Below are 21,335 nucleotides of genomic sequence, written 5' to 3' on the forward strand. Positions count from 1 at the left end.
TACAGATTGTGCCACTACACCTATCTATCAAAGCAGCTTGTTTGTAGCAGATATGTTACTGTCTATGAAATGAAAATATTCAACATGTAACTGGAAATGTGGGCCTGGAACTCAGAGAAGCAGGCAGAAATGTGGACAGATTTGAGAATAACCCGCATAGCAGTGAAAGTTGAAACTCTGGGAACAGATAAGATCACCAAGGAAAGAGGCAAAGAGAGAGAAGAGAGAGCCTGGAGAAAGCTTGCATTTTTAGAAGATTTGAGGATGATAAGGACACAGAAAAGAGAGTTTTAAGTCAACAGTCTTAAGTTCAGCTGAACAGATTGGGGTTGAGAAAAAATGCTGGAGCAGAGATGTAGTGGTCATTGGTCCACCTTCAAAGAGAAGTTCAATGGCACTGGAGGGGCCAGGTTATAATACCATATAGAATGACTTGATGGTGGACACCGACACCTACTTCTCTAATTTTAACACTGAAAAAATACAGTGATGAGGCAGAAAGGTTACAATTACCATTTTTCTTCTTTTTTAAAGAATGGAAGAGATTTGAGTACTTGGAAGCATTTAAGATTATATGTTGATAGCAAAAATGCGTATACTCTCTAAACAGTTCTCACTGCAGGCTTGTGTCCGTGCCATCTCCCAGGGCCGAATGTGGACAGAGTGCTGTTGAAGGGCCTCCAAAAGTAAATATTGTGACCCCACTCCAGGATGGTACAAAAAATAGCTGATTATTTAGATAATGAGGAACTGGGCCCTGCCTCCTGTGGCCTGGAGACACTATGGTGTTTTCCTAACATTTTTATGTCCACAACCCACAGAACATGTAAAAGATTCCAACTTAGTACACCTCTCATCCACACTTGTGAAAAACGCTTTACTAGTGTAATGCATTTTGATCTTAATTATTTTTCTGTTCTTTCTATGATATTCTGTTGTATTTCATTAAAAGAGAAAAAAAATGAAAAGAAACCCTGGTCAGGATCCATGTAAATGAGTTTGCTGATATGCAGTTTGACCAGCCCTGTTCTGTTCCATCCTTGACTGAGGCGGTAATGAACTGTCACCAACATGTACAGTTTACATGTGAGGCCTAAGACAGGTTACTTCACTGCTCTAGTCTCAGTTTCCTCATCTATAAAATGGAGGATGATTTTATCTGCCCAACATTTCAGGTTGAACGTCAGATGAGACCCTGCATGAAAGAGTTTTCTTTCTGTAAAAATGCTACACAGGTGAAAGATTATATTATTGCCAAAACTTTAGTTCTTGGCAAAAATACCCAGTACGTTATTTTTCTTAACTGTTTGCCGATTTCTCACATTGAGTCTTGAAATGTTCAGTTTCTATCTGTAGTAATCTCTGTGGTTGGTTTGTAAGATTTTTTTTTTTTTTTGAGATCGAGTCTCACTGTGTTGCCCAGGAGTGTGGTGGTACAGTCTCAGCTCACTGCCACCTCCAACTCCTGGGTTCAAGTGATTCTTCTGCATCAGCCTCCTGAATAGCTGAGGTTATAGGTATGCGCCACCCTACCTGGCTAATTTTTGTATTTTTAGTAGAGACGGGGTTTCACCATGTTGATCAGGCTGGTCTCAAACTCCTGACCTTGTGATCCACCTACCTTGGCCTTCCAAAGTGCTGGGATTACAGGCGTGAGCCACTGTACTTGGCCATTGTAAGATTTTTTAAAGTAAATGGGTTGGTTGATTTTTTAAAGAATGGTCCTGATGAGAGTCAGCAAATGACAGTCATTGTGTATTTAATGTTTTCTTGTTAGTGGGGCTCTTACCTTTACAAAATTGATCAGCAGAAGTTAAATAAGCATCATTTAGAAAGGACAGCAGTCCCCTTTGTGTTTAAGTATCATTAGTAGTAGAGTTATTCACAGAGTTGTTGTTGTTTTTTTTTTTTTTTTTGGTTGTTTGTTTTTTAGCACCCATCCTAGTAAGTCCCGGAGAGAGAAAACCTGTTTTGTCCCCAAGGCAACAAGAAAGCAAAATCAAGTTAAGTCCAAAATCCTTGGACACTTTCAACTGTGTTCACCTTGAATCTCTCTTGGCTAATTTACAAATAGATACATTTAAACTAGGTACTCCTATCCAATCAGTGTTAATTAATTCACATACATGCTTAGTTCTCCTGCAGGCTCTAGTGCTCACCCCTCAAAGTATATGCTTTAGATCTTGCACTTGTGTCTTTTGTTATGGTAAGTTATTTTCAAAGGCCTTTACTTGCTTTTAGACCCTGTGTATTGAGAGATAAGGAGATGGTTTGTGTTGGCAGAGAATGAGGCTCCTAGCCTCCCTCAGTCCCAGAAGCTGTCATTCCTGTGTACGTGTTTCGCTGGAGGGAACTGTCCCAGAATCAATATTTGCATAGGAAATTTTCCCCAACCAACTCTTATTCTGATCAGATAAAAGAAAAATTGATCTGAAAAATCTAAATAACTCCTTCCTCCTTTTTCTACCACGTTAGCCACACCACTGATTGTGTCTTCATTTATTTATTGACATTAATCTATGCATTAAAGGGTCAAGAGCTCTCCCTTTTAGGGGACTGTATGTACTTTATGCATGCAACTTTATGGGATAATCACAAATCCTTAACCAGGATAAATATGCTTTTGCTCTTCAGATGCATTCTTGGAATTATAATTTTTTTTCCAGGAAAATAATGTTATTTTCGCTGTCTTCCCTTTGTCATTAAGGGGTTGAGGTTGAGTCCAGCAGAACTCTGAGAGTTTCTCCATTGTGCAGATTAGTTTACAGAGTTAGCTTTACAAAGTCCCTTAACTTGCTTGTGTTTCTAATTCTCACTCTGTTCTTTTGGCATAATGCTAAGCAACTGATTTTGCAGTCTTTAAAGATGTGACAATGAATGTAGCATTGTCGTTGGGGACAATGCTTTGTCCAAGCTAGAAATAAATACAGGACTGGCATTTTATCTTAGGTTTGTTTTTATGTTCATCTATTCCTCCTTTATCATATTTCTATGTTTTAAGAATTATTCCTAAATCCTAAAAAGTAGTGTGAGGTCAGGTGAGGTGGCTCACACCTATAATTTCAGCACTTTGGGAGGCTGAGATAGGAGGATCGCTTGAGCCCAAGAAGTCAAGGTTGCAGTGAGGCCCGATTGTGCAACTGCACTCCAGCCTGGGCAACAGAGGGAGACCCTGCCTCAAAAAAAAAGTGTTACCTCTCAATCTGAAATTATCGTTTAGTGTCCTGCATGTTCTGTGTTCTAGTATAATAAGGTAAGGAAAAGAAATGCCTATACCTTAGAGCATTGTTGTTTTAAAACCAAAACTATGAATTCAGTAGGCTAAAATAGTCTAAAATGTAATTTTCTTCATTTTTATTAAAATTAGCACTTTAAAGAGAAAAAATACAAATAAAGCTCAAAGGAAGAGCCAAAGTATGATTGCTTTCCATGTTATTTCGCATTGGTATATGCTTAGCTTGCCCTCCAAGAAAATTACTCTGTGTTCCAGGATGAGGAAAGACTTCTATTATTTCAATTAGTTAGGTGGAGTTCCTTACTTCTATAGCCCATTGCATTTTTAAGTGGAATTTAGAATATTATTCTGTGTTTTATTTTTCCCTTTGTATTCTTGCCTCTAGTTTTTCAGAGAAAACACTAATGTTTTTCTTTGTTCTTAAGTTTCCCCCTAGCAGGGCAACAGTAGCAACAGGGGACCCCTTTGAACAAGCATGAATGGGACTTTTCTCTGAAAAATGAAGAAAAGCCTCTACCACTTCAACTCTTCCTACCTTGCCTTTAGATGCTCAGCTGGTCAGAATTATCCTAGTTATCCAAAGAGTGAACAGAAGAATTTCTCTCTTTTCTTCTTTCATAAATAGTTACAAAAGAAGTAGCTTATTATATAAGTGGGAATAGTCAAGCAGTGCCATTTTGATCACTTGGGGATACATTGTTCATGCCAGTTAGCATTTGCAGGGCCCTACTGTATGCATGGCTTTGTAGGTGGGCTCCATGGTGGGTACCACACAGCAGGTATGAAAGGCATACAAAAGCAAAAGGTACATGAAATGATATTTTTAAAAATACAGATCAGAGAGCACAATATTTAAAAGTACGCAGGCTGGGTGCAGTGGCTCATGCCTATAATCCCAACAGTTTGGGAGGCCAAGGTAGGCAGATCACTTGAGAACAGGAGTTCGAAACCAGCCTAGCCAACATGATGAAACCCCATCTCTTCTAAAAATACAAAAATTACTGGGTGTGATGGTATGTGCCTGTAATCCCAGCTACTCAGGAGAATCACTTGTACCTGGGAGGAAGAGGTTGCAGTGAGCCAGACTGCACCACTGCACTCCAGCTGGGCAAAAAGAGGGAGACTCGATCTCAAAAAAAAAAAAAAGTACACAGACAATGCAAACTGAGTCAATAAGTACAGTGGGTGACTTCACTGTTAGCCAGGGTTGGTATGCTTTGGCCTGCTTTTGATGGGGAGGGCAAAAAGGATAAGTGATATAGTGGATACAAGGAATAACTATTTAGGAGTCATCCTTGATTGCTTCTCCTTCATATCCTCTTTTTTCTCCTTCCATATTCAATTCTTTAGCAAGTTGTGTCTATTTTGTCTAAAAAATACAGCTCCAGTGTTCCATGTTTCTCCTGCCCATTGCCACTTCCCTGGTCTGAGCCACTGTCATCTGCAGGCAAGATTATAGCAAGAGTCACTTAACTGGTCTCCCTGCTTCCACTCTTCTTTCCCTCAAGTCTGTTCTCCACAAAAGAACAGAAAATGAAACACCGCATATTCTCACTCATAGGTGGGTGATGAAAAATGAGAACACATGGACACAGAAAGGGGAGTACTAAACACTAGGGTCTATTGGGGGGAAAAGGGGAGGGCCAGTGGGAGGGGGAGGTGGGGAGGGATAGCCTGGGGAGAAATGCCAAATGTGGGTGAAGGGGAGAAGAAAAGCAAAGCACACTGCCATGTGTGTACCTACGCAACTGTCTTGCATGCTCTGCTCATGTACCCCAAAACCTATAATCCAATAAAAAATTAAAAAAAAAAAAAAAAAAGAAATGTAGGATCCTAAAAAAAAAAAAAAAAAAAAAAGAACTTTTGAAAATGTGTATCAAATCATGCACTTCCCAGTTTAAAATTCTTTTCTGGTTCCCCATGTTCCTAGGCTTAAATCTGAATTTATTGTGGTTTCTACTCTCTCCAGGCTTGTTGAATGTCATGTCTCCTGCTATGGACATAATAGGTGCTCCATAAAAAATTTGAAAACAAAAGAACAGGTTGTATAAAGAGAAAAGTAATTCAGCTATTATGCATGAGTCAGAGTTATGGAAAATACATTTTAGTGTTGAATGTCAGCGTGAAGTTGGACATTTGGAAAAAGCTAGAGAGTTCAGAGAAGCCCTTCAATGATGAGCAGGAGTTCAGATGCCATCAGATAAGCAATACATAAGCCAAAGTCTAGCACTTGTTGTTTCTATATTTTTTGAGACTGATTATTTTAGCATTGTGCCCAAGCTGGATTGGATTAATGAGAGGCTGGAGTCAGGGACTTTGTGTAAGAAGTCATTGTACTAATGAAGAAAGGGTGATAAGGGCTTAAATAGGGAGATGCTGGGAAGGAGAGATGGATGCAAGACTCCGCAGTATGGAATTTTGTGGTGACAATGCACTGAGCAACCCAGGTTTAAAATACTGTGCTTCCTTTATTATATGACATTTAAACTGCCAGCCAGAAAACCACGTTAAAAATATATATATGGTTGTTCATCTTAAAGCCCCATCTGCCCGTTTGGTAAAGCACAATACTGATATGATGATGTCTGGATGGGTTTAGGTGAAGAACAGAATTAAGATTGAATTTTCTCACTGCCATTGATTTAATATGTGAGATAATATACATGAGAAGTACCCAGTGCTATTAGCTAACTTCACATTTGATTAACAAAAATATAATGCCAATATTAACATTTTATGCATCTATCTTTTTTTCTGCTAAATTGCAATCTACAAGAAAATTATCTGAAACATTTTTGTATGATGAGATATTTGTTTAATAGTGTTCTTTTTTTTTTTTTAAGCAATTGAACAAGATGAAGAAAACAATGACAAACACATAGCTGTGACAGAAACTGAAAGTGTTCCAGATTCTCAGGTATGATCAATTCTGTGACAGCCCTCATCATCCCTTTCTGTGTTAAGGGTGGTGAGACAGTACAGGTGTTCAGCTTTTACCTTTTATGTTTTGTAAATAGCCACGTTTCTGGGAATAAAGTGCTCAGTTTTGATATAAAGGTATTTCACACGAAGGGGTCCTAAATTGATAATTATATTTATAATTTGATTCGTAGGATAGGATCAGATAAACACACTCCACTGGGCAAAGTGAAGAAAGAGAGAAAGCAAGGGAAATGAGTGAAGGGCAGATGTTCCCCTGAAGAACGCAGTGGAGAATGAGCCAGCTAACAGCACAAACCTGCCAGAGGTTCTGTGCTACCTTCTAGTAGCTAAATCATGGCATGAATATGCTTTTGGTTGCAACCTACCTCCAAATCCTATTGCAGCACAAAAACCTTGGATCCCCTAGTGCTGACAGCTATTAACTTTATATAACAGTGGAGCATTAAAAAATTCTAACTTAGCCTAGCTGACTCATCCCACTTTAAGGTTTCCAAATCTGTTGATTCTGGTCAGAAGAATCACATTAACTTTTTCAATGAAGAGTGCATGGACTGTAATGTTTTAAGAAAGTCACATTGTTTTGCTATGGTAATATTAAACATGCAGCAGTCCTCAAGTTCATATTAAAATTATACTGCAGGCTTCCAAGTAAACTGGTGCAGGGATTCCCCTGCTCAGTGTATTTACCACTTTCTCCAAGATTTCTTAAATACTTAAATATGGATTTTAAGAAATATGTTACTGAGGGGAAAATGCCTCTAGTGAGACAAGGGTTTCTACATTTGAAATACTGTTATTCTTTATTTGTTCCGAACTTATTCTATGCGTAAATGTCTCTTTGAATGCAATTTTATTTCTCAAAAAGACACACAGACCTCACTGTTCAGGATTTTGTGATTTTTATTCAGCAGTGGTTATGTAACTATATTTCTACAGGACCTACAGAGGAATGAAATCATGAAACCAGTAGTTGATAATTAGATCAGGAACAGATTCTACTTAGGTTTGAAAGTCGAATGAAGTTCACCAGCATGGCATCATGGCCGGGTATGGTGGCAGGCACTTGTAATCCCAGCTACTTGGGAGGCAGAGGTAGGAGAATCACTTGAACCTCGGCGGCAGAGTTTGTAGTGAGCCAAGATCGCGCCATTTCACTCCAGCCTGGGCGATAGATTGAGATTCCATCTCAAATAATAATAACAATAATGAGTGGTATAGGCCTAAGCTGGGTAAGAAGGAAGGCAGTTGTCACCTCTTCTGGTGTGTCTAAGAAGGCTTGAACTGCTACTATAGTGGAAACAGCAGTTTTACTGGCTTAATTCTACAGGCCCATCTATATAAATTCTCTGGATAGAATAAATAGTTCAAGTCATGCGAGGTGAACTTCAAGAAAACTCAGAATTTTGCCATCAGATAAGTAGGCAGAATTAGAAATAAAAATCTATGCTCGTTGTTATGTACATATGTGTGTAATTTACATGTATGACTTATTTGATTGGTATATATTCATATAATGGCTTGAACACCTATTTGCCAATCTTTGCAGTATTTCAGATTACTTCAGTCTTCATTCCAAAGCATATTTTAAGTAAGTTAAGTGGATTCCTATTCCTTCTTCCCCATACATGATGAAATATGTTACTGAGGGGAAAATGCCTCTATGTTGCTGAAAACTTTGGGTCTATAAAGGGTTAAGATGGTCACTAACCCCAGAGAGACTTGGCCTTGTAGTACACAGGCTTCTCATCTACCGCAGATCTCTCATCTTTTTTCACATGTTGGCTGCATTCTTCATACTCTCACTAAAAATAACTTTTCTGCTTAAGAAACTCCCTGTGTTAATGCTGTCACATGTAGGTAGAGTCAAGAGAGCATTTAGAGTTGGGTTTACATCCCAGCCCTTCTTCCTTAAGGGATGTTCCTTAGTAGCTGTAAACCTGGAATTTCCTGTAGGGCACCTAAGTCTTTGTCCCCATGACGTTCCCACTATGCTAGGCAATACCTAGCGTGCATGGTTTTCATCTCTACAAAATAGAGATATTATAAGCTTGTCATGAGGTTGAAGTGAAGCAACATAAACACTACCTGCAATCCTGGGCACATAGGAGAGTTTCAGTAAATGTTGGGCAACATAATGTAAAGACTAGAGGTGCTGCCTCTGGGGCCAGACTTCCTGGGTTCTTTTCCTGACTCTGCCACAGTAACCTTGGGCAAGTTAACACTCTTGTGTTCCTACCCTCCTTTCCTGTAATAATACTGGGAGCTAACACTTGGGCAGTACTTCATATATATTAGGCACTTTAAGGCTCTTTGTTTTTATTAATGTATTTAAACCTCACAGCAAACCCTCCGAGGTAGATAGTATAATCACTACCACTGTATAGATGTGCTGGTAAGGGACCGGGCCAGGTCTCAGACCAGGGCAGTCTGGTTCTGATGTCTTTGCTTTAAACCACTGTGCAAACTGCCTTTCTAACCTCTGTAAAATGGAAATAATTGTTAGATTGTTTTGAAGATCGAACAACTACATGTGAAGCTATTAGAACAGTGCCTGGACTGGGCACAGTGGCTCATGCCTGTAATCCCAGCACTTTGGGAGGCCGAGGTGGGTGGATCACGAGGTCAAGAGATCGAGACCATCCTGGTCAACATGGTGAAACCCTGTCTCTACTAAAAATACAAAAAATTAGCTGGGCATGGTGGCGCGTGCCTGTAATCCCAGCTACTCAGGAGGCTGAGGCAGGAGAATTGCCTGAACCCAGGAGGCGGAGGTTGCGGTGAGCTGAGATTGCGCCATTGCACTCCAGCCTGGGTAACAAGAGCGAAACTCCGTTTCAAAAAAAAAAATTAGCTGGGTGTGGTGGCTCATGCCTATAGTCCCAGCTACTCTGAAGCAAGAGAATTGCTTGAACCTGGAAGACGGAGGTTGCAGTGAGCCAAGATCATGCCACCGCACTCCTGCCTAGAGCCTGAAGACAGAGCGAGACTGTCTCAGAAAAAAAAAAAACCCACAAAAACAAAAAAGAACAGTGCCTGACACACAGTAAGCACCCAACAAAGTCAGCCTCTGTCATTTATTGTCATTCTGATCATCTCTCTCATTCCTTTTTGGTTGGAATATTTAAAGTATCTAACTGGGCCAAGATGCAGCATTATTGTCTGCCATATGGTATCTTCACAGACACAAAATATTCTAGTCCCTTTGTTATGGGACAAAAGGATTTAAGAATCTTTGTCAAAATGTACTGAAAATTTGCTGGTTCTAGCTTGAGTTCTCATTAGATTTTCAATTAGTTACTAATTGACTGATTGATTGGTTGATTGATTGACACAGTGTCTCACTCTGTCACCTAGGCTGGAATGCAGTGGTATGATCATGGCTCACTGCAGCCCCAACTTCCTGGACTCAGGTGATCATCCCACCTCAGCCTCTTGAGTGGCTGGGACAACAGGTGCACACCACCATATCAGGCTAATTTTTTGGAATTTTTGTAGAGACAGGGTTTTGCCATGTTGCTCAGGCTGGCCTCAAACTCCTGGGCTCCAGCAGTCTGCCCACCTCAGTCTCCCAAGGTACTGAGATTACAGGCATGAGCCACCACACTTGACCTTGAGCAATTAATGTGTTGAACTTTGGAAATTCTTGCTTTGATTCCATTAGCCATTGGCCACTGGATTCAGTCACTATTTTCATTGCCTCATATCCTCCATTTGAATCAATTATTTCATTATTAAATGATAATTGTTAAGCAAATTAACTGCTAATTATTTGGTAACTAATTTATCAGTAGTCAGAGTATAACTTAAAAATATATATACTAAAGAAAGCTCTTATATAAGACTGTCAAAGAAAATTGACTATCCTGTTAAATACTTTATGTTTGATGTTATTTGAGTTTGCTTATTCTCTTTTTAAACTTTTTATTTTTTTAACTTTGCTACCCTTTTTTTTTAATTGTATTTGGGCTCTGGGGTACATGTGCACATCCTGCATCCTGCAGGATTGTTGCATAGGTACATACATACCATGGTGGTTTGCTGTCTCCATCCCCGCCCCCCTCACACACACACCGTCACCTACATCAGGCATTTCTCCCAGTGTTATTTCCTCCCTATCCTCCCCGCTGCCCCCCACCACCCCCCCCCGCAACTCTCCATCCCCTCACCTAGCCCTGTGAGTGTTGTTTCCTTCCCTGTGCCCAAGTGTTCTCATTGTTCATCACCCGCCTGTGAGTGAAAACATACGGTGTTTGGTTTTCTGTTCCTGTGTCAGTTTGCTGAGAATAATGGTGTCTAGGTTCATCCATGTCTCTACAAAGGACATGAACTCATCATTTTTATGGCTGCATAGTATTCCATAGTGTGTATGTGCCACATTTTTTTTGTCCAGTCTATCATTGATGGGCATTTGGGTTGGTTCCAGGTTTTTGCTATCATAAACAGCGCCGAAATGAACATGCGTATGCATGTGTCTTTATGATAGAACGATTTATAATCCTTTGGGTGTATACCCAGTAATGGGATTGCTGGGTCAAATGGAATTTCTACTTCTAGATCCTTGAGGAATTGCCACACTGTCTTCCACAGTTGTTGGACTAAGTTACACTCCCACCAACAGTGTAAAAGTGTTCCGATTTCTCCACATCCTCTCCAGCATCTGTTGTCTCCAGACGTTTTAATGATTGCCATTCTAACTGGTGTGAGATGGTATCTCAATATGGTTTTGATTTGCATTTCTCTAATGACCAGTGATGATGAGCATTTTTTCATATGTTTGTTAGCCACATATTTTTCTTCTTTTGAAAAGTGACTGTTCATATTCTTCGCCTACTTTTGAATGGGTTTGTTTGCTTTTTTCTTGTAACTCTGCTTCAGTTCTTTATAGATGCTGGATATTAGCCCTTTGTCTGATGGGTAGATTATGAAAATTTTTTCCCATTCTGTTGGTTGCAGGTTTACTCTGATGATTGTTTCTTTTGCTCTTAAGTTTAATTAGGTCCCATTTGTCTATTTTGGCTTTTGTTGCCATTGCTTTTGGTGTTTTAATCATGATGGCCTTGCCTGTGCCTATGTCCTGAATGGTTTTGCCTAGGTTTTCTTCTAAGGTTTTTGTGGTATTAGTTCTTATGTTTAAATCTTTAATCCATCTGAAGTTAATTTTTGTATAAGGTGTCAGAAAGGGGTTCAGTTTCAGCTTCCTGCATATGGCTAGCCAGTTTTCCAGCACCATTTATTAAACAGGGAATCCTTTCCCCATTGCTTGTTTTTGTCAGGTTTGTCAAAGATCAGATGGTTGTAGATGTGTGACATTGCTTCCGAGGCCTCTCTGTTCCATTGGTTTACATCTCTGTTTTGGTACCAATACCATGCTGTTTTGATTACTGTAGCCTTGAAGTATAGTTTGAAGTCAGATAGAGTGATGCCTCCAGCTTTGTTCTTTCTGCTTAGGATTGTCTTGGCTATGCGGGCTCTCTTTTGGTTCCATATGAAGTTTAAAGTGTTTTTTTCCAGTTCTGCGAAGAAGGTCAATGGTAGCTTGATGGGGATAGCATTTAATCTCTAAATTACTTTGGGCAGTATGGCCATTTTCACAATATTGATTCTTAACCATAAGCATGGAGTGTTTTCCCATCTGTTTTTGTCTTCGTGTATTTACTTGATCAGTGATTTGTAGTTCTCCTTGAAGAGATCTTTTACCTCCTTTGTTAGTTGTATTCCTAGGTATTTTATTCTCTTTGTTGCAATTGTGAATGGGAGTTCTCTCATGATTTGGCTCTCTGTTTGTCTGTTATTGGTGTATAGAAATGCTTGTGATTTCTGCACATGGATTTTGTATCCTGAGACTTTACAAAGTTGCTTATCAGCTTAAGGAGGTTTTGGGCTGAGATGATGGGGTCTTCTAAATATACAATCATGTCATCTGCAAATAGGGACAATTTGACTTCTTCTTTTCCTGATTGAATATACTTTATTTCTTTTTCTTGCCTAATTGCTCTGGCTAGAACTTCCAATACTATATTGAATAGGAGTGGTGAGAGAGGGCATCCTTGTCTAGTGCCGGTTTTTAAAGGCAGTGCTTCTAATTTTTGCCCATTGAGTATGATATTGGCTGTGGGTTTGTTGTAAATAGCTTTTATTGTTTTGAGATATGTTCCATCGATACCTAGTTTATTAAGAGTTTTTAGCATAAAGCGCTGTTGAATTTTGTCAGAGACCTCCTCTGCATCTATTGAGATAATCATGTGGTTTTTGTCTTTGGTTCTGTTTATGTGGTGAATTATGTTTATAGATTTGCATATGATGAACCAGCCTTGCATCCCCAGGATGAAGGCTACTTGATTGTGGTGGATAAGCTTTTTGATGTGCTGTTGGATTTGGTTTGCCAGTATTTTATTGAAGATTTTTGCATCAGTGGCCTGTAGTTTTCTATTTTGGTTGTGTCTCTGCCAGATTTTGGTATCAGGATGATGTTGGTCGCATAGAAAGAGTTAGGGAGGATTACTTCTTTTTGTATTGTTTGGAATAGTTTCAACAGGAATGATACCAGCTCCTCTTTGTATGTCTGGTAGAATTCGGCTGTGAACCCATCTGGATCTGGACTTATTTTGGTTGGTAGGCTAATTGCTGCCTTGACTTCAGATCTTGTTATTGGTCTATTCAGGGTTTCAGCTTCTTCTGGGCTTAGTCTTGGGAGTGTGCAAGTGTCCAGGAATTTATCTATTTCTTCCAGATTTACTGGTTTATGTGCATAGAGTCATTTGTAGTATTCTCTGATGGTAGTTTGTATTTCCGAGGAATCGGTGGTGATCTCCCCTTTATCTTTTTTTATTGAATCTATTCGATTCTTCTCTCTTTTCTTTTTTATTAGTCTAGCTAGTGGCCTGTCTATTTTGTTGATATTTTCAAAAAACCAGCTCCTGGATTTATTGATTTTTTTGATGGGTTTTTTTGTGTCTCTCTCTCTCCTACAGTTCTGCTCTGATCTTAGTTATTTGTTGTCTTCTGCTTCCTTTTGAGTTTTTTTGACCTTCCTCCTCTAGCTCTTTCATTTTGATGATAGGGTGTCAATTTTAGATCTTTCCTTGTTTCTCATGTGGGTATTTATTGCTATAAATTTCCTTCTAGACATTGCTTTAAATGTGTCCCATAGGATCTGGTATGTTGAGTCTTCATTCTTGTTAGTTTCAAAGAATATTTTTATTTCTGCCTTCATTTCATTGTTTATTCATTCATCATACAGGAGCAAGTTGTTCAGTTTCCATGTGATTGTGCAGTTTTGAGTGCTTTCTTAGTCCTGAGTTCTAATTTGATTGCACTGTAGCCTGAGAGACTGTTTGTTATAATTTCTATTCTTTTGCATTTGCTGAGGAGTGATTTACTTCCAATTATGTGGTCAGTTTTGGAGTAAGTGTAAGGTGGTGCTGAGAAGAATGTGTATTCTGTGGATTTGGGGTGGAGTGTCCTGTAAATGTCTATTAGGTCTACTTGCTCCAAATCTGCATTCAAGTCCTGGATATCCTTGTTGACTTTCTGTCTCGTTGATCTGTCCAATATTGTCAGTGGAGTGTTAAAGTCTCCCATTATTATTGTGTGGGAGTCTAAGTCTCTTTGTAGGTCTTTAAGAACTTGCTTTATGTATCTGGGTGCTCCTGCATCGGGTGCATAAATATTTAGGATAGTTAGCTCTTCTTGTTGCATTGATTCTTTTACCATCATATAATGCCCTTCTTTGTCTCTTTTGATCTTTGTTGGTTTTAAGTCCGTTTTATCAGAGACTAGGATTGCTACCCCTACTTTTCTTTGATCTCCATTTGCTTGGTTAATCTTCCATCCCTTTATTTTGCATCTATGTGAGTCTTTGCACGTGAGATGGGTCTCCTGAATACAGCACACCAATGAGTCTTGACTTTTTTTTTTCTTTTGAGATGGAGTTTCACTCTTGTTACCCAGGCTGGAGTGCAATGGTGCAATCTCGGCTCACAGCAACTTCCACCTCCTGGGTTCAAGCAATTCTCTGGCCTCAGCCTCCCGAGTAGCTGGCCCAGCTAATTATTGTATCACCATGTTGGCCAGGATGGTCTCGATCTCTTGACCTCATGATCCACCCGCCTCGGCCTCCCAAAGTGCTGGGATTATAGGCATGAGCCACTGCGCCCGGCCCGGGTCTTGACTTTTTATCCAGTTTACCACTTTGTGTCTTTTGATTGGGGCATTTAGGCCATTTACATTCAACATTAATATTGTTATGTTTGAATTTGATCCTGCCATTTTGTTACTGGCTGGTTGTTTTGCCCATTAATTGACATGGCTCCTTTATTGTGTTATTGTTCTTTATCATTTGGTATGTTTTTGCAGTGGCTGGTACTGGTTGTTCCTTTCCCTGTTTAGTATTTCCTTCAGTAGCTCTTGTAAGGCAGGTCTTGTAGTGACGAACTCTCTCAGCCATTGCTTGTCCGTAAAGGATTTTATTTCTCCTTCACTTATGAAGCTTAGTTTGGCTGGGTATGAAAATCTGGGTTGAAAGTTCTTTTCTTTAAGGATGTTGAATATTGGCCCCCACTCCCTTCTAGCTTGTAGGGTTTCTGCCAAGAGAACCACTGTGAATCTGATGGTCTTTCCTTTGTGTGTGACTTGACCTTTCTCTCTGGCTGCCCTTAGGATTTTTTCCTTCATTTCAACCCCGGTGAATCTGATAACTATGTGCCTTGGGGTTGCTCTTCTAGAGGAATATCTTTGTGGTGTCTTCTGTATTTCCTGGATTTGAATGTTGGCATGCCTTGTTAGGTTGGGAAAGTTGTCTTGGATAATATCTTGAAGAGTGTTTTTTAACTTGGATTCATTTTCCCCATCACATTCAGGTATGCTATCAAGCGTAGAGTAGGTCTTTTCACATAATCCCATAGTTCTTGGAGGCTTCGTTCATTTTTCATTCTTTTTTCTCTAATCTTGCTTTGTTTTATTTCATTGATTTGATCTTCTGTCTCTGATACCCTTTCTTCTGCTTGATCAATTCAGCTGCTGAAACTTGTGTATGCCTCATGAAGTTCTCATTCTGTGTTTTTCAGCTCCGTGAAGTCATTTATATTATTCTCTAAGCTGGTTATTCTAGTTAGCATTTCATCTAACCTTTTTTCAAGGTTCTTAGTTTCTTTGCATTGGGTTAGAACATGGTGTTTTAACTCAGAGAAGTTTCTTATTACCCACCTTCTGAAGCCTGCTTCTGTCAATTCGTCAGATTCATTCTCTGCCTTTTTTTGTTCCCTTGATGGTGAGGAGTTGTGATCCCTGGGAGGAGAAGAGGTGTTCTGTTCTTTGATGGTTTCAGCCTTTTTGTGCTGCTTTTTCCCATCCTCATGGGTTTATCTCCCTTTAGTTTTTGAAATTGGTGATTTCAGGAGAAGTCTCTGAGTGGACATTTTTTCTGTTGAGGTTGGAGCTGTATCTCATTTGGCCTGTAGACGGCGTTGCTGGGCTTTCTTAAGTTCAGTCAAGTTGTTGGGTGGGTGGTCCTTCCCTGGAGTTTGTTTGCAGGTGAGATTGGCCCCGCCTTCCCAATGGCATCTCTCCTTCCCCAGCTGGGTCTTCCCGGTTGGGGTCAAGTTGGCATATTTGCTGCCAACTCTGCCTCCCTCCGTGGGACGTCCATGCAGCTGGCTTAGTCCAACCCTCCCCGCCCCCCTGGTCAGTGCTACAACTTGTTGCACCTGGTGGTAGCCACTGCTCAGATTTGCATCGACTACCCACGGTGCCCCACCATTTGTGAACCGTGGGTTGCAGGAGGGATGAGGTTCAGGATAAGCACAGGATCCAAAATGGAACACTGAGGGGATTACCCTCCAAGCTGGCTGTACATTTCAGGTGAGGATGTGCCCCCACCCACCCCCATTCCTTCTTGATTTGCCCCCCTGGGGGTCTCTTACCCTGCGGCTCCTTCTCTGGGCCTAAATTCAGTGCCCTATCATTCTCACAGAAACTAATCCAGCACCTCATTTGGAATCGTGAAGTCCTCTAGCCCTCCGAGTCTCATTTGCTGGGAGCTGCATTCCGGTGCTGGCTTCTCTCGGCCATCTTGGCGCCCCTGCTATGCTGTTTACCAGTGTGGTCAAGAATGTATACAAGTCTGAACTGTAATTTCTCTTAGTCAAAACAAGAGAAAATATTGGTGGCCCCCTACTTTAATCTGGAAGTTCAAGGAATCAAGTATGTGAAAGGAATGAACCCCTTACTTTACTAATTATATAAATTAATAATACTATATATTATGCAAATTTGTAACTCTGCATTTTGATTTTAATCAGAAGGGATAATTTTCTAAATACAAAAGGTTAAGAAAGTACTTGAGGGAAATAACAGCATAAATTCCATGTAAGTATGGTTTCTGCCTTATTCCCGGCTGTCAGCATGCTCTGACAAGATGCAGTGTTACATAGTGTTTATATAGGATGGGTCTGTCCATCCTATACAAAGGTGCTGTTTTAACACACAAAGGAGTAGGTCCAGAGAAACTGAACATCCATTGTCTTGCCTGGACAGTGAGGGGCTAGGAATTATCAAATGATTTCTATGGATTTATGATGCCCCAGCAGGGTGTTCGTGGCCCACTAACTCCAAGGCAGGGATTCCTCACCTGCCTTGACCGTCACACTTTCCATTAGGTGCGTTTCTCAATGTGGATGCTTCGTTTTCTTTTCCCAATTTTCAAGGGACACATTCTTCTATCACTAATAGGGAGAGCTTTTTCATAGTGTTACTTTTTTATCTGAATAAATTTGAGAAAATGAATATTTGTTGTCTTAAATTATTATTACTTTTTGACTATGAATTGTCTTCTGAATTTTCCTGGAAAAGAATTCTTAATATTTTCTGTTTTGAAAATAAGGTGCAGGAAGAAGGGGGAAGATGGCGCTGTAGGACCAACTCAGGATTGCAGCTCCAAGTGAATCCGCAGAGGGTGAGTGGATGCTGCATTTTCATACGGATCTTTATTGCCCACAGACCAGGAGATTCCCAGATGTAAGAGCCCCACGGGCCACCAGCGTGGCAGTTTGGGCCGGCATGGCAGTTTGGGCTGGCGTGGCTGTTTGGGCTGAGGCTGTAGCACAGCGACACTCCGTACAAAATGCACTGGTTTGGTTGCCCTGTTAAACCAGCAATTGGAGATTTGGGAGGCAGATTAGCACATTCATCTGATTAAATGGGACTTAAACAGAAAGCCAGGCCAGGAGATTCCTGGGCAGCAATGTGGTTTGAGCCGGCGCAGTGGGTCGCTGCACAGAAAATCACACAGATCCCGGCACCCTTGCAGCAGGCAACTGGAACACCTGGGAGAGAGTCAACCATTCAACTTAAAAAAAAAGGGGGGAGCTCTGAGGCAGGGAGCCAGGTGATCAGGCTCCGAAGGTCCCACCCTCACAAAAACAAACAAAACAGCAGTTGGAAATGCTCGGGGTTGAGAGTTTCACAGCAAGCACAGCTGAACCCAGGACAGTGCAGCTCGGTGGGGGAGGGGCGTCTGCCACTACCGAGGCACACGACCCCTACGGAGGTACTCTGCCATTGCTGACGCAGCCTGCCTTTGCTGAGGCAACCCACCATAACAGAGAGACAGTCCGCCACTACAGAGGCAGGCCACCATCACCACTGCAGTTCTAACTACACCCATATAAACAGGACTAAAGGGAATTACACACGGCAGCAGGGCAGAGCCCACGGCAGCAGGGCAGAGCCCACAGCAACAGGGTGGAGACCCATGGCAACAGGGTGGAGCCCACGGCAGCTCATCATAGCCACTACAGGCAGGCAGTGACTAGACTGCCTCCTCGCTGGGCAGGAAAGTACAAGGGATACTCATAATAAAAGTCCTAACTCCCCCGGACAGAGCACCCGAGGAAAAAAAAAAGGGACTTTATGAGTTCTGCTGCAGCAGACTTAAACGTACCTGCCTAGCAGCCCTGAATGAACAACGGAGCTCACAGCTCAGCACTAGAGCTCCTATAAAGCACAGACAGTCTCCTCAAGTAGCTCCCTGACCCCCGTATATCCAAAGAGTCACCCCACAAAGGACTGATCAGACTGACATTTGGTGGGCATCATACAGGGACAAAGATAGCAGAAGAAGAATCTGGTAGCAACCCTCAAAGTTCCGCAGCTGCTACAGGAGTTCCCCAGGCAAGCAGGGCCTGGAGTGGGCCTCAGCAGTCCTACAACAGAGGGGCCAGACTGTTACAAGGAAAACTAAGAAACAGAAATACTTCATCATCAACAATCCGGACATCCACTCAGAGACCCAATTGGAAAATCAGCAACCACTCAGATGACAGGTGGATAAATCCACAAAGATGGGAAGAAACCAGCGCAAAAAGGAGGAAAACACCCGAAACCAGAACACCTCGCCTCCTACAAAGGACCAAAACTCCTCACCAGCAAGGGAACAAAGCTGGATGGAGAATCAGTGTGATGAAATGACAAAATCAGATTTCAGAAAATGGTTAATAAGAAACTTCCGTGAGCTAAAAGAACATGTTATAACTCAATGCAAAGAAACTAAGAACCTTGAAAAAAGATTTGAGGAAATGATAACAAGAATGGACAACTTAGAGAGGAATACGAGTGAATTGAAGGAGCTGAAAAACACAACACGAGAACTTCGCGAAGCATGCACAAGTTTCAACAGCCGAATTGACCAAGCAGAAGAAAGGATATCAGAAGTCGAAGATCAACTCAATGAAATAAAATGAGAAGCCAAGATTAGAGAAACAAGTGCAAAAAGGAATGAACAAAGTCTCCAAGAAATGTGGGACTATGTGAAGAAACCTAATATACGTTTTCTAGGTGTACCTGAATGTGACGAAGAGAATGAATCCAAGCTGGAAAATACTCTTCAGGATATTATCCAGGAAAATTTCCCCAACCTAACAAGGCAGGCCAATATTCAGGTCCAGGAAATACAGAGAACACCACAAAGATATTCCTCAAGAAGAGCAAGCCTAAGGTACATAATCGTCAGATTCATTAGGGTTGAAATGAAGGAGAAAATGCTAAGGGCAGCCAGAGAGAAAGGTCAGGTCACCCACAAAGGGAAGCCTATCAGACTCACTGCAGATCTCTTGGCAGAAACCCTACAAGCCAGAAGAGAGTGGGGGCCAATATTCAACATCCTTAAAGAAAAGAACTTTCAACCCAGAATTTCATATCCAACCAAACTGAGCTTCAGAAGTGAAGGAAAAATAAAATCCTTTGCAAACAAGCAAGTACTCAGAGATTTTGTCACCACCAGGCCTGCTTTACAAGAGCTCCTAAAAGAGGCACTACACATAGAAAGGAGCAACCAGTACCAGCCATTTCAAAAACATACCAAATGCCAAAAAGCATCAACAAAATGAAGAATCTGCATCAACTAGCAGGCAAAAGAGCCAGCTAGCATCAAAATGGCAGTATCAAATTCACACATAACAATATTAACCCTAAATGTAAATGGGCTAAATGCACCAATCAAAAGACACAGACTGGCAAGTTGGATAAAAAGCCAAAACCAATTGTTGTGCCGTATCCAGGAAACCCATCTCACATGCAAGGATACACAAAGACTCAAAATAAAGGGATGGAGGAAGATTTACCCAGCAAATGGAGAGGAAAAAAAAAAGTGGGAGTTACAATTCTCTTCTCTGATAAAATAGACTTTAAAGCAACAAAGATCAAAAGAGACAAAGAAGGACATTACATAATGGTAAAAGGATCGATATAACAAGAAGAGCTAACTATCCTAAATATATATGGACCCAATACAGGAGCACCCAGACATATAAGGCAAGTTCTTAACGACTTACAAAGAGACTTAGACTCCCACACAATAATGGAGGGAGACTTTAACACTCCACTGTCAATATTAGACAGATCAACCAGACAGAAAATTAACAAGGATATCCAGGGCTTGAACTCAGACCTGGAACAAGCAAACCTGGTAGACATTTACAGAACTCTCCACCCCAAATCCACAGAATATACATTCTTCTCAGCACCACACCACACCTACTCTAAAATTGACCACATAATTGGCAGTAAAGCACTCCTCAGCAAATGCAAAACAACTGAAATCATAACAAATAGTCTCTCAACCATAGTGCAATCAAGTTAGAACTCAGAATTCAGAAACTAACTCAGAACCGCACAGCTTCATGGAAACTGAACAACTGGCTCTTGAATGTTGATTGGATAAACAATGAAATTAAGGCAGAAATAAAGAACTTCTTCAAAACCAATGAGAATGAAGACACAACATACTAGAATCTCTGGGACACATTTAAAGCAGTCTCTAGAGGAAAATATATAGCAATAAGTGCCCACATGAGAAGAGTGGAGAGATCCAAAATTGACACCCTATTGTCAAAATTGAAAGAGCTAGAGGAGCAAGATCAAAAAAATTCAAAACCTAGCAGAAGACAAGAAATAACTAAGATCAGAGCAGAACTGAAGGAGATAGAGACACAAAAAACCCTTCAAAAAACCAATAAATCCAAGAGCTGGTTTTTAGAAAAGATCAACAAAATAGACAGACCACTAGCCAGGCTGATAAAAAAGAAAAGAGAGAACAACCAAATAGATGCAATAAAAAATGATAAAGGGGAAATCACCACAGATTCCACAGAAATTCAAACCATCATCAGAGAATATTACAAACAACTCTATGCACATAAACTAGTAAACCTGGAAGAAATGGATAAATTCCTGGACACTTGTGTCCTCCCAAGCCTAAACCAGGAGGAAGCCAAAACTATGAATAGACCAATAACAAGGTCTGAAGTTGAGGCAGCAATTAAGAGCCTACCACACAAAAAAAGCCCAGGTCCAGATGGGTTCACAGCCGAATTCTACCAGACACACAAAGAGGAGCTGGTATCATTCCTTCTGAAACTATTCCAAACAATCCAAAAAGAGGGAATCCTTCCCAAATCATTTTATGAGACCAACATCATCCTGATACCAAAACCCAGCAGAGACTCAACAAGAAAAGAGAACTTCAGGCCAATATCCATGATGAACATAGATGCAAATATCTTCAATAAAATACTGGCAAGCCGATTGCAACAGCACATCAAAAAGCTTATGCATCATGATCAAGTAGGATTCATCCTGGGGATGCAAGGCTGGTTCAACATAT

At 40.8% G+C, this 21,335-nt stretch overlaps 1 protein-coding gene across 4 annotated transcripts in view; it reads left to right on the plus strand.

Annotated features, from left to right (window-relative positions):
• The window catches only part of RAPGEF5 (Rap guanine nucleotide exchange factor 5), a 261,457-nt gene that overhangs the window by 130,138 nt on the left and 109,984 nt on the right, over window positions 1-21,335 (plus strand). For 2 of the 4 annotated variants that reach the window (XM_035253670.3, XM_035253669.3), the window contains exons 8-9: window positions 6,079-6,152; window positions 17,058-17,129. In XM_035253670.3, coding sequence (XP_035109561.2) covers window positions 6,079-6,152; window positions 17,058-17,129 — 146 coding nt within the window. The remainder of the gene's footprint in view (window positions 1-6,078; window positions 6,153-17,057; window positions 17,130-21,335) is intronic. The other 2 variants (XM_017975260.4, XM_078342572.1) reach the window with 1 other exon arrangement.

The sequence above is a fragment of the Callithrix jacchus genome, chromosome 11 (genome assembly GCF_049354715.1).
Source record: "Callithrix jacchus isolate 240 chromosome 11, calJac240_pri, whole genome shotgun sequence".
In the NCBI taxonomy this organism is placed as follows: domain Eukaryota; kingdom Metazoa; phylum Chordata; class Mammalia; order Primates; family Cebidae; genus Callithrix; species Callithrix jacchus.